This window comes from Drosophila erecta, unplaced genomic scaffold, assembly GCF_003286155.1.
Source record: "Drosophila erecta strain 14021-0224.00,06,07 unplaced genomic scaffold, DereRS2 tig00000283-arrow-arrow-pilon, whole genome shotgun sequence".
In the NCBI taxonomy this organism is placed as follows: domain Eukaryota; kingdom Metazoa; phylum Arthropoda; class Insecta; order Diptera; family Drosophilidae; genus Drosophila; species Drosophila erecta.
The window spans coordinates 653,263-667,003 of NW_020825217.1; the positions used below are offsets into that span (position 1 = coordinate 653,263).

At 47.2% G+C, this 13,741-nt stretch overlaps 1 protein-coding gene across 1 annotated transcript in view; it reads left to right on the plus strand.

The window, feature by feature from the left end:
• The window catches only part of LOC6555726 (protein sidekick), a 65,633-nt gene extending 52,043 nt beyond the window's left edge, over positions 1-13,590 (plus strand). Inside the window, exons 8-17 of the mRNA XM_026983132.1 lie at positions 1,181-1,300; positions 1,615-1,770; positions 4,419-4,850; positions 5,676-5,861; positions 6,542-9,775; positions 9,842-10,123; positions 10,303-10,326; positions 10,563-10,883; positions 10,949-11,283; positions 11,410-13,590. Of these exons, the coding sequence (XP_026838933.1) occupies positions 1,181-1,300; positions 1,615-1,770; positions 4,419-4,850; positions 5,676-5,861; positions 6,542-9,775; positions 9,842-10,123; positions 10,303-10,326; positions 10,563-10,883; positions 10,949-11,283; positions 11,410-11,652 (5,333 nt within the window). The 3' untranslated portion in view covers positions 11,653-13,590. The remainder of the gene's footprint in view (positions 1-1,180; positions 1,301-1,614; positions 1,771-4,418; positions 4,851-5,675; positions 5,862-6,541; positions 9,776-9,841; positions 10,124-10,302; positions 10,327-10,562; positions 10,884-10,948; positions 11,284-11,409) is intronic.
• Positions 13,591-13,741: the final 151 nt, after the last annotated feature.

The following is a 13,741-nucleotide window of genomic DNA, read 5'->3' on the forward strand; positions in this document are numbered from 1 at the left end:
GTATCCTTATGAATTCGCCAACAACTGCAACTGCATCAGTGCATCACTGCTACTTAATATCTTAATGTCGGCAGGAGCCAGGGTGCTTTTATCGTTTTTTTATGCACCTATTTGCATAAGCGTAGTTAACGGGAATGCTTCATCATGCGAAATTATTACGAATATTATTACATTTTCGCCCGACTACCAGTTGCAAAGCCGTTAAAAGCAGCCTCAGTTTCGGCCTTCAAGCGCAAGGCATCTGGCCATAACAATGGGAACAGCGAGGCACAGAAACAGCCAGCCATCGTGCCACTCAAAATCCAATAAATAATTTACATTAACCAACGGAAAGTTAAAGGGCGGCAAATGGCAGCGAGCGTTCTGGGGATTGCAAAAAAGCGCGAATATATTTCTATATCTACATATGTATATATACTTGAAGATATATATATTTGTATCCTGCAGCAGATGCCGCCGAGGTGGCAGCATGATTAATTAGCCAGGCTGTAACTCGGGGCAAGTGGAGGTGGATCAGCATTATTGGGGCAGTTAATCAAGGGAAGCAACTACAGTCAATAGGGAACTGGACTAAGCGGATGTGGCTCTTGATGAGCTCTATTTCAACTTCAATTTCAGATTCAATTTCAATTTCTTCGTGATCAAACGGGAAATATTAATGGAGTTACATGAACACTCACAGCATAATAAACATTGCATAAATTAGCATACTATTACGCATCCCTGATAACCTTTTTTCAAGCATTGTTATTCCATTTTTTTTCCTGCAACGTTTCACTGCATAGAACTGCACTTTATTATTATTTTATAATTAATAGAAGGACTACAAGAACATGTAATGTTAATATTCAATGTTATGAATAAGGTTAATATTGAATATTAAATATTGATTTTTGAATAGCCTTTTTGTGACATGTACGCACTTAGATTTGCTATGCAGTTACATTGTTTGTGTGCATTGCATTAACGCCTGTAAATAATTCCGTACGTTTAACATTTAATTCAATTAATTTTTGTTTCAGCTTCGCTAAGTTTAACTTGCAAGCTGAAAAAAGCCACACCACAACTACACCCCTACTTAACCACTAAATGCGTTGTCTTTAGCCTAAAACCCACCGTCATTACACAGTTCAAGCTTCTAGAGGATCAGTTGTAATCGAGTCCGCTTGTATTTCCCCAGCTTCGGCCCCAATTATGGAGCTGCCGCCCCAGAATGTGACCGCCTTGGATGGCAAGGACGCAACCATTTCCTGCCGGGCCGTTGGATCGCCCAATCCCAACATTACCTGGATATACAATGGTGAGTTTCGCGGACGTAGTTCCTAGAGCATGGCCCAAGTCCCACTAATGATGATGATGATGCTAATTGTGATGTCGTTCTCTTTGTTTTTTATCCGTTTGCCCGCTAACCAACCAACCAACCAATCAACCAATCACCAATCAACCAATTGTAATGCTAACAAAACTGCTTGCTGCGGACCCGTAACCGTACTCGCATCGTGCCAACCTGCCAATGCAACCTGCCAATGCAACCTGCCAATGCAACCTGCCATGTAACCTGCCCGACAAAACCCCGTCGAAACAATGCCCGTTCTGAACCGAACTGAACTCCAGAGACCCAACTGGTAGATATATCCAGCCGGGTGCAGATACTCGAGTCGGGTGACCTGCTCATCTCGAACATCCGATCCGTGGACGCCGGTCTGTATATCTGCGTGCGAGCCAACGAGGCGGGCAGCGTCAAGGGCGAGGCCTATCTGAGTGTTTTGGGTGAGTTCCTCTTTCCGTTCCGTTCCCGTTCCCGTTCCTGTCCCTGTCCCTGTCCCAGCATCCGGGATCCGCGCCCCCGCAAGTTTAATTGCCTGCCGCCCCTCAGCTCGTCTGTTATTTTGAAGTGCATCTGTCTAGTCGGGTGCTTTTGGCTTTCAGCGTTCTAGTTAGCGGGGGCTTTAAAGTTTCAGGTTAGCACCACCCAGTCGCTATGCATCCCTTCCTTGATAAGACCAGCCCAGAACTAGATTTGGAACCTTTGTTAGTATTATATAATGTAACATTTACGCTTGTCCAATTGCATGCGCAGTGCTCATATATTAAACCTACTGCCAAACTATTCCAAATGTTGCTCTAGATGTAAGCAGTTTGCAGCTAAAACTCTGTTGGCATAAATAAACTCATACCTGTAGGATGTGCATGGCCCTGCTAGCGCGTTGTGTAGTTAATATAATTACATTTTCGCCACTATCTCGAGCACCTATCTTGGGCAGATTGATCTCGTCCGCCCACCGATTGCGGAATGGCATTGCTCTGAGGTGGGAATATGCTGCGACTGTTTTCGAAAAGCTGGTAACCGCGCAGCAGAACACTTTTGTGACCACAAAGCGAAACCGAGTTTGCTCACCGAAATGTTCTCCATTAAACAAACAGGATGAGCACCTGTTTCTGCTCCTCTTACACTCTATTTGTAAATGTGTAAATCTGCATATCGACGACCACCAACACCGAGTGATTGCCAATGCCATTGTGGTGGAACACGGGAATATTTCAATTTGAAATGGTTGCACACCGCCAAAAACTCACCAATATTCCATTACAAAATAATGCTGCAAATATATGGGGTCTTTTCTAATGCTATCCGAATTCATTGTTCTTTGTTGTTTCGCGTAAAAGGCTATTATTCGCCTGCCTCTGTCCGCTCGCGCTTGTTTTTTTCACGGTGTATGTGCTGAAATCAACCTAACATCGCATCAAATCAACTAAAATGTTCGGTCCAATAATAATAATGTATGTCGTCAAAGCCGCAGCAGCCACGGCAATAACAAGGAATAATATTAATGCCAACAGCCAAAGCTATGCCTACAGCGACGGCTTCCAATTAAACCGCTCCCTCCTGGTCAGCGGCAAATGCTTCTGGATAATGCGGAAAACGACCAGCCACCACGCCCACTTCCACACATCCCTTACATCGCTAACTGGGCCCATGGCTTTGCGCTGTTCCGCCAGCAGGCCAAAATGCCCGAAATGCCCGAAATGGCCAGAATGGACAGAATGGCCAAAAGCTGGCAATGATTTTTTGAGCGTTTGTGTTGCCCTCTGTCCATTGTGCTGTTTGTGTAATTAAAGTTGATTTGCACATGCAATATTTTGGGAGCGGCGCTCGCAGAGTGTTGTGCGTACTTTGTGTGTTTTGGGCCCGTGTGAGTTGTGTAGTGTGGTGTATGGTGTATGGTGTATGGTGTATGGTGTATGGTGTATGGTGTATTGTGTATTGTGTATGGTGGATGGTGTATGGCGTATGGCCTAAAAGGCAGCATCAATGTGTGGCTAATTGGGGAAATGCCGGAATGCCGGAATGCGGCCAGCCGACTCCGTGGACTGTGGCCACCGCGCTGTGGCGCTGATGGCAGATTTCTATCAACCCTTTAACCCAAGAGACGCCGTCTGGCTTTATTTGTTGCATAAAGCACACAGCCAAGTCGGGCAAAGGAGGCAAGAATAAAAGACGTGGAGAAGTGCAAAATGAATACACTATCTAGTGGATATGGAGCATGTTAGAAGCGATGCGAATATTTTGGAATTGGAAGGTGTGCCATTTCTGTGGAAAATCATTATTTGGCAGCCAATAGTTGTGCATAGTTTGGCAGCATAATACACGGCGTTCAGGGTATAAAACCAGGCTGGTATGCGGCTCTTCTGCTCCTCACATTCAGTGCAGTTTATCTCGTTCCATGTGGGGAACACACAGACCGAGCACAACATACAGCACCATAACACCATCGACGGAACCACCATATAGCACCATAGCTCTTCCAGTACCAACAATGTCCGGGCCACGGGGCGCGATGAACTTTTGATGCATGCGGGCCAGCCAGTGACTGAAAGGGCTAAAAGGGAAAAAAACATGAAATAAATAAAATCAAGGGAGAGGAACCTACATAAGGGCAGCGAAAGTCGGGGCAAGGCCTGCAGTTGTGAGTTGAAAACAACGCGATACCCTGTAAGACGGATCAGTCGGGAATGGCACTCTTCACAGAATAAGCAATGAGTATTTAGCCACACCACGTAGCACAAATAAGTACTCACCTATGTTTCAGTTGCCTTGACAGTTGGCAAAATGCGGGGCATTGGCCATTCGGGCTTCGTGCGGCGGCTGTCTGCTCTTTAAACTTAATTTGCCCCCCTTTCGGGATACGGGATTCTCTCCGGGTTCATGGATAAGTCAAAGGGGGCAGGTGAATAACGAGGAGGAGGTCGCTGCCGGCAGGCGGTCAATAAAAGTGGGCGGGGCTGTCGCGACTTGTCATTTGCCACACAACTTGCGGTCGTTTAATCTGCATTGCCGTGTTGTTAATGTGTTCCATCCCTCTTCCTGGCCAGGACTTGCACTTACTTTTTTTGCGCTCTTTCCTCTTTTTCCGCAGTGCGGACGCAAATCATCCAACCGCCCGTGGACACAACGGTGCTACTTGGCTTAACGGCCACCCTGCAGTGCAAGGTGTCCAGTGATCCCAGCGTCCCGTACAACATCGACTGGTATCGCGAGGGCCAGTCGTCCACGCCCATCAGCAATTCGCAGCGCATTGGTGTCCAGGCGGACGGCCAACTGGAGATCCAGGCGGTGCGGGCAAGCGATGTGGGGAGTTATGCCTGTGTGGTCACTTCGCCCGGGGGAAACGAAACGCGGGCCGCCCGCCTCAGCGTCATCGAACTCCCATTCCCACCCAGCAATGTGAAGGTGGAGCGCCTGCCGGAGCCGCAGCAGCGCAGCATCAACGTGTCCTGGACACCGGGATTCGATGGCAACAGTCCAATATCCAAATTTATTATCCAGCGACGTGAGGTCTCCGAATTGGGTAAGTTTCGTTGGATACTTTTACCTACCGATATTTTTTGGGTAGCGTAGCGTTTGCTGGTTGCGTTGGTTGTGGTTAGTATTGGATTTATGATTTATAAGGGGTAGAGGTTGGGGGAGCACACACGGTTGCCATTTATAAAGCAAGCCTTTGACATCAAGGGTACATCCAATTCTTGCATAGGAAAGAACAACAATGTATAACAATTTTTTAATTTGAAAATATGTACGTCTAGAAAACCAAATAACACTGAGCACACGACAAGACTGAAAACATATTAGTAACTGACTTATTAATTACTTGTATGTACAACAATAAGTGGCAACCGCTTAACAGCTTAAATGTAATCTCATGAGGAACCACGAGCCACAAACCTGATTAAGGAACCCATTACAGACAACACAAAGGAAGCCAAGATTTTGATCTGTTTATTTTTGTTCTCTCTTTTCTTCCATTGAATTTATTTTGAACACCACCCAAAACTGGAACGAACCGAAACTTATGAACTGTAAATCGATTCTAAATGTATTATATCTGTGTTTATATCGATGAATACTTTATAATAATTACTTTAAAATAATCGTTGTATAATTTGTTGTCTTGCACCTTGTTTTGACCGCGTTCACATCAACATCAACTACAACATCACCACTGGAACTCACTGTAATCTAATCACTCCTACTACCCAATTCCAATGCCACTTGTAATGCACCTAACTTCAAATCTTCATCAATACCCACACCCACCTTTCACCACTCACCCGTTTCATCATAATCCTCGCCTGCTGTTTGTCCAAACACATTAACATGACAGAAAAATTCGTAGGTCCAGTTCCGGACCCCCTGCTCAACTGGATCACCGAGCTGAGCAATGTCTCGGCGGACCAGCGTTGGATCCTGCTCGAGAACCTGAAGGCGGCCACCGTTTATCAGTTCAGGGTTAGTGCTGTTAATCGGGTGGGCGAGGGTTCGCCGTCGGAGCCCAGCAATGTCGTCGAGCTGCCCCAGGAAGGTGAGTACCACCCGGCCTACCAATCCCCGATTGGGCTTGACGGATTGCGATCCGCGTTTTGTGCATCTCGTACTTGTATCGTAATGTTTTCATCCGTTTGCTGTGTTGCTTTCCCTGAGTTCTTTTTGTTTAGTTTGTGAATTTTGTATCCTTGAAAAGCGCATATAATTATATAATTTATAGTCGAATCAATGCATTCAATAGTCTTCACTTGTGCATCCCCATGCAGATTTGTATATTTGTAAAACTGCAGGATGTATAGTCATCATTTCCTTAAAAAGTGTTGTGTTTTCAATTTGATTTCATTTTACTCTAAATGGCATAATATATGCATAACTAGTCCCGTATAAACCATGTATAGTGTACAAAACTAATGCTGAATACCCTGTATACGTATTGTACTTTTACCTGCTATCGTTGTCATCACGAACATGAAATTCAAAATCGCCGTTGGTCGCCCGCCTGCGCGTAGAGTTTCCGCTTCACCGAGGTATATACAGAGTCACGCCCCTTTAAGCCCCTCACCTCACACAAATCACATACTCGTACACAGCTAAATAAAAACAAACAAACAAAGAAACAAACAAACACAGAGAGAACTACAGACTCTCCCTTAAGTGGACCAAAGCTCTAAGCACGATTTTGCTCTAATACATGAATATTTCCATACCCCAACCTAGCTCCTTCGGGTCCACCGGTGGGATTCGTTGGATCCGCCCGCTCCATGTCGGAGATCATCACGCAATGGCAACCGCCGTTGGAGGAGCATCGCAATGGCCAGATCCTGGGGTACATTCTGCGGTACCGCCTATTCGGTTACAACAATGTGCCCTGGTCCTACCAGAATATTACAAACGAGGCGCAGCGCAACTTCCTGATCCAGGAGCTGATCACCTGGAAGGATTACATTGTGCAGATCGCAGCGTATAACAACATGGGCGTGGGTGTCTACACCGAGGGCTCCAAAATTAAAACCAAGGAAGGAGTTCCAGAAGCGCCCCCCACCAATGTGAAGGTAGAAGCTATCAACTCGACGGCGGCCAGGTGCCGCTGGACTCCACCCAATCCGCAGCAGATCAATGGCATCAACCAGGGCTATAAGATCCAGGCATGGCAACGTCGGTTGATAGATGGCGAGTGGAGGGATATTGAACGGCGTATGAAGACAGTGCCCCCTAGTCTGATTGACCCACTGGCGGAACAGACCGCCATCCTCGGAGGGCTCGAAAAGTTCACCGAGTACAACATTAGTGTGCTCTGCTTCACGGACCCTGGCGATGGTGTGGCCAGTATTCAAGTGGCAGTGATGACCATGGATGACGTACCGGACGAGGTCACCGGACTGCATTTCGATGACGTGTCCGATAGGTCGGTAAAAGTTCTCTGGGCGCCCCCGCGCTTCTCGAACGGCATCCTAACGGGCTATACGGTGCGCTACCAAGTCAAGGATCGCCCGGACACCCTTAAATCATTTAACCTGACAGCGGATGATACAGAGTTGACGGTGAATCAGTTGCAGGCCACCACGCACTATTGGTTCGAGATCTTCGCGTGGACGCGAGTGGGCAGTGGACTTCCGAAGACAGCCACCATTCAGTCCGGCGTAGAGCCAGTTCTGCCCCATGCACCCACTGCTCTGGCACTATCCAATATCGAAGCATTCTCTGTGGTTCTCCAGTTTACACCGGGCTTTGATGGCAACTCCAGCATTACCAAGTGGAAAGTTGAGGGACAGACGGCCAGAAATATGACGTGGTTTACCATTTGCGAAATTAATGATCCCGACGCCGAGACCTTGACAGTCACTGGCCTGGTGCCGTTCACCCAATACAGGCTGCGATTGAGTGCCAGTAACGTGGTTGGCAGCTCGAAGCCCTCGGAGGCAACCAAAGATTTCCAGACGATTCAGGCCAGGCCCAAACATCCGCCATTTAACGTAACCGTGCGGGCGATGAGTGCTCAACAGCTGAGGGTTCGCTGGATTCCACTGCAACAAACCGAATGGTATGGAAATCCCAGGGGCTATAACATATCATACAAGCAGTTGGTTAAAACTCCCGGCACCATAAAATACGTGCCCCGATCAGTGGTAATCGAGGATCACACCGCCAACTCCCACGTGTTGGATGGTCTGGAGGAGTGGACGCTGTACGAGGTGAAAATGAATGCCTGCAATGATGTGGGATGTTCAAAGGAGAGTGACACCGCCGTGGAGAGAACTCGCGAAGCTGTTCCCAGCTATGGGCCACTGGATGTCCAGGCTAATGCCACATCCTCCACCACGGTGGTTGTGCAATGGGGTGAGGTGCCCCGACAACACAGGAATGGCCAGATAGATGGCTACAAGGTGTTCTATGCCGCCGCAGATCGGGGACAACAGGTGCTGCATAAGACGATACCCAATAACGCCACGTTTACCACCACCTTGACGGAACTGAAGAAATACGTGGTCTACCACGTTCAGGTTCTGGCCTACACCAGATTGGGTAATGGTGCTTTAAGCACTCCACCCATCAGAGTCCAGACCTTTGAGGATACCCCTGGAGTGCCGTCGAACGTTAGTTTTCCCGACGTCTCCTTGACCATGGCGCGCATAATTTGGGATGTGCCTGTGGATCCCAATGGAAAGATCTTGGCCTACCAGGTCACGTACACTTTAAATGGCAGTGCCATGTTGAACTACAGCCGAGAGTTTCCGCCTTCCGATCGCACGTTCCGGGCGACGGAACTACTTCCCGGCAAGTACTACAGTTTCAGTTGTACGGCGCAAACGCGACTGGGATGGGGGAAAATAGCTACTGCCCTGGTCTACACTACCAACAACAGGGAGAGGCCTCAGGCACCTTCGGTTCCGCAAATATCGCGCAGCCAGATCCAGGCCCATCAGATCACCTTCAGTTGGACACCAGGAAGAGATGGTTTCGCGCCACTGCGTTACTACACAGTGGAAATGCGTGAAAACGAGGGCAGGTGGCAGCCACTTCCCGAAAGGGTGGATCCATCTCTCAGCTCCTTTACAGCACTTGGTCTGAGGCCCTATATGACGTACCAGTTCCGCATACAGGCCACCAATGATCTGGGACCGTCCGCCTTTAGCCGCGAGAGTGTGATCGTGAGAACTTTACCCGCTGCTCCGGCAGTGGGAGTTGGAGGTCTCAAGGTGGTGCCCATAACCACAACTTCGGTGAGGGTGCAGTGGAGTGCTCTGGAGACGGCGCTGTGGAATGGCGATGCCGCAACTGGTGGCTACAGGATTTTATATCAGCAACTCTCCGATTTCCCCACCGCCCTGCAGTCTACACCCAAAACGGATGTGCACGGCATCAACGACAACAGCGTGGTTCTGTCCGATCTTCAACAGGATCGCAACTATGAAATTGTGGTGCTGCCATTCAACTCCCAAGGCCCTGGCCCTGCCACACCCCCAGCAGCTGTGTATGTGGGCGAAGCGGTGCCGACTGGGGAGCCGAGAGCCGTAGATGCAGCGCCCATTTCCAGCACGGAGGTGCGTTTACTTTGGAAGCCGCCAAAGCAGAGCATGCAGAACGGAGATATACTGGGCTACAAGATCTACTACCTGGTCACCTATTCACCACAAGCCTTGGAACCGGGCCGCAAGTGGGAGGAGGAAATCGAGGTAGTTTCGGCCACGGCAACCTCGCACAGCCTGGTGTTTCTGGACAAGTTCACCGAGTACCGCATCCAACTGCTGGCCTTCAATCCGGCGGGAGATGGACCGCGATCCGCCCCCATTACAGTGAAAACACTGCCAGGCGTACCGAGTGCACCGCTTCACCTTCGATTTTCAGATATCACAATGCAGAGCTTGGAGGTTACCTGGGATCCACCGAAGTTCCTCAACGGTGAGATCTTGGGCTACTTGGTCACCTATGAAACCACCGAGGAGAATGAAAGTAGGTTGCAATACTCACATCTGACTGTCATCCTGAGCCTAACTCTCTTTCTTTGTCATGCCACAGAGTTCAGCAAGCAAGTGAAGCAAAAGGTATCTAATACCACACTTCGTGTTCAAAATCTGGAGGAAGAGGTCACCTATACGTTCACTGTCCGCGCTCAAACGTCGGTGGACTACGGACCGGGTATAAGCGAGAATGTGACGACAGGGCCCCAAGATGGATCCCCAGTTGCGCCGCGTGATCTCATCCTGACCAAGACGCTATCCAGCGTGGAAATGCATTGGATAAACGGGCCTTCGGGGCGGGGACCCATCCTGGGCTATCTGATCGAGGCGAAGAAGCGAGGTAAGTTGGGGTTTATATGCTCGGTACTGTAGAACTGGTCTTGGACTTGCACTTACTAAATGATCTCTCCGCATATCTTTCCTATTTTGCATTCGATTCCCCTTTGGTGTCTTGGTTCTAAATGACAAATTCTTTCCAAAAACTATAACAACCAAATCTCTTTTGAAATGCTTACGTAGAAAAAGGAGAGCCGTCATTCGTTTGTAAGTATATCTGTCCTTAGAAATTAGAATGTAAGCTATTGTAGTAATATCTCAGCTCCATAACTCTTATTATTTTCAAAGTAGTCTCATTTATTTACCCTCATTTGAGGAAAACATTCCCATTTCCTCTAAGACTTACTATTTGCTTGCATCTTTTGAAATAAATAAAAACGTATGCTTGGAAAAATATTACATTTCGATGTCCTAAACTAACTTTGATCTTCTGCAAACCATAGACGACTCGCGCTGGACAAAAATCGAGCAGACCAGAAAGGGTATGATGCAGGATTTTACCGTCAGCTATCACATACTGATGCCCTCCACTGCGTACACATTCCGGGTGATTGCCTACAATCGATACGGCATTTCGTTTCCCGTGTACTCCAAGGACTCGATCCTGACGCCCTCCAAACTGCACCTCGAATATGGTTACCTGCAGCACAAGCCCTTTTATCGGCAAACCTGGTTTATGGTTTCATTGGCGGCGACTTCGATTGTGATCATCGTGATGGTTATTGCGGTGCTGTGTGTCAAGAGCAAGAGCTACAAATATAAACGTAATATTTCAGATCTGCATTCAAATAGTACCCGGCATAGTTAGCTAGAACGTTTCTACTTGCAGAGGAGGCACAGAAGACTCTGGAGGAATCCATGGCCATGTCCATTGACGAGCGACAAGAGTTGGCTCTCGAGCTGTATCGCTCCCGCCACGGAGTTGGAACTGGTACCCTGAACAGTGTGGGCACTCTGCGCAGCGGCACCTTGGGCACTCTGGGCAGGAAGTCCACGAATCGACCGCCGCCGGGTGTCCATCTCGGCAAGAGTCCGCCACGCCCATCGCCCGCCTCTGTGGCCTATCACAGCGACGAGGAGAGCTTGAAGTGCTACGATGAAAATCCGGACGACAGCAGCGTGACCGAGAAGCCCTCGGAGGTGAGCAGTTCAGAGGCATCGCAGGTGAGTTGGCAGGCCGAGTAACACAGAGGCCGAGTAAAATGGGGTAATGGATTTTGTAAGAAACGAGTTTCTTAAACAAGGGGTATCGTTGAATGGCAATTTGAAAAGTTTGATTCTATTTTGCAGCATTCGGAGAGCGAAAACGAAAGCGTGCGCAGCGACCCCCACTCCTTTGTGAATCACTATGCCAACGTGAATGACTCACTGCGACAGTCGTGGAAGAAGACCAAGCCGGTGCGAAACTACTCCAGCTACACCGATTCGGAGCCGGAGGGCAGTGCAGTGATGAGCCTCAATGGTGGCCAGATTATCGTCAATAATATGGCCAGGTCGAGGGCACCACTGCCCGGCTTCTCGTCGTTCGTCTGACAATCAACTGAGTTCTAAGATCTAAGCACCAGTAGCAACGGCACCGTCATCCGCGAGACCTTCGTCTAGGCTTCGTCTAACAACAACAAAGAAGGGTCCGGAGAAGGAACACGGAGCTGGGGGATTGGTGGCTGGGGCAGCTCGAACCTTTCGGAGGACGACACCCGCACCGCACCCACATATCAGACTGATCCAGGTCCTCCCGCCCTCAGCCCCTCCAGCTCCCCGACGATGCGCTGCTACAGGGATATACATATTACTTAATACCAGACATTCAGTAAGACTATCTTGTATGCATTTAGTTCGAGTTCTTAGATATGTGCTTTTTACGTTGGGTTGTGTACTTGCGTCTTTCTTGCGTTGTTTTCTTACTGTTTAACCAACATGTTTGTATGCCAATTACTCACTATCCTTTTAGAACTTGTATAAATTCGAGCAGCAGGCCGAGTGGCGCGGCATTAGCTTAAGTAATATCTTCAATATGCATAGCCTAATGTAAAGAGCACATAATTTTCAGCGTCAGTTTCGCAGCGTGACTCTGCTCCTATTTTATAGTATTTATTTTTTGGTATACAGTGTGAGTGCGATGCTGTCTGCCACGCCTCCAAAGGTGGCATTTATGGAATAGGGCGCGACAAATCGAATCCGAATTCTGTGATAAAACGATTTCCGTGTGCCCCAATAGGTTTTCCAATGATTTCCAAGTGTGTTCAGTGCGTGGCAGGTAGTCTGGTCTTTTAAGTGACTGTGAGTGTGAGTGACGTACGCGCTTCGTCTGCGCAATCTCATTATATATAAAATGACAAAGGTTATGTTTTATGTTTATTTTTTTTTTTTTGTGCTAATAAAGCTAGAAAATCGACAAGTACGAGGACAAGGACAAAACACCGATGCAATCGGTGGCTTAGGAAATGACGAAAACGAGTTCATGACACACGCAGAGAAATCACACGCAGTAAACAAACAGTAAAATCGATATCTTACAAGAAGGGATAGTTGTATTTTTTTGGAAGGGCATCTGAGAAGGGCTATAGCTATGAGAATGAGAAGGACATCTGAAGACGATGGCTTAGGATATATCGATAGGCCATATTATTGCAATTTCCCTACCACATAAGTCCACAAACGCAAGCAACAGTAACACAAAGCAAACAAACAAACAAAAAACAAACGAGCAAATATGCCAGCATTCAGAAGCTGCATAGCACACAAACAATCGAAGAAACGATTCGTGGAGAGCGCATGCGCAGCAGATTTAGCACTAAGTACGATCTTTTAGAGGTAAGATGCATTTTTTTTGTTAGTTGGGGCGAGTCTCTACGGGGAGACTGCGCCCAGATACTCTAGCTCGTAACTTTTCGATTGTTTAACTCCCGACGCTTAGATGTAATCGTACTCGTGTTTGTATTTGAATGCGGTTTATATTTACGACTATATTTATATATCGATGTATACATGTATATCTAAAACTTAAACGACTGATTATGTATTTCCCCCGATTAGTTGTATACTTAACTCCCAACTCCTCTTTTGTAATACCTACGCATTAACTACGCTAAGACCACTTTGGCGCCCGTTGAAACGAAAACGTAAACGAAGACGAAAATGAAAACGGAGTGGAAAGCTTTCTGAGTTTTCCCCAAATCGCAAGCTAATTTCAACTTCAAAGACTCGAAGCACAAGTTCATCTAGTTAAGTAAATGTATTTGTAATTGTTGAATTGATGATTAAAGGATAGTTCTCCACTAATTGAGAGGCACGTTCGATGTGGAGGAGCTTTGGAGATGAAAAAGGTGGAGCTTAGGGATCTTCGCTCGGGGCTAGTTGAAATTCGTGCAGCAAGCGCAAAGTATTAAAATATGGATAAATACAATTTAAATGTGTAAATGTAATTGCTCGAGCATCTGAATATGAATAAATAAAAGAACATGAAATCAATAAAAACCCATTATTGGCATTATTTCCGCAACACACAGGCTCTCGGTATTTAATGCTACGTTTATTAAATAATTTCTTTATTATTATATTATTAAATAATGAAAAAAAATTTCTCTCTGCAGGCGCTTATCCCAGAAATCTCTCCTGAAAT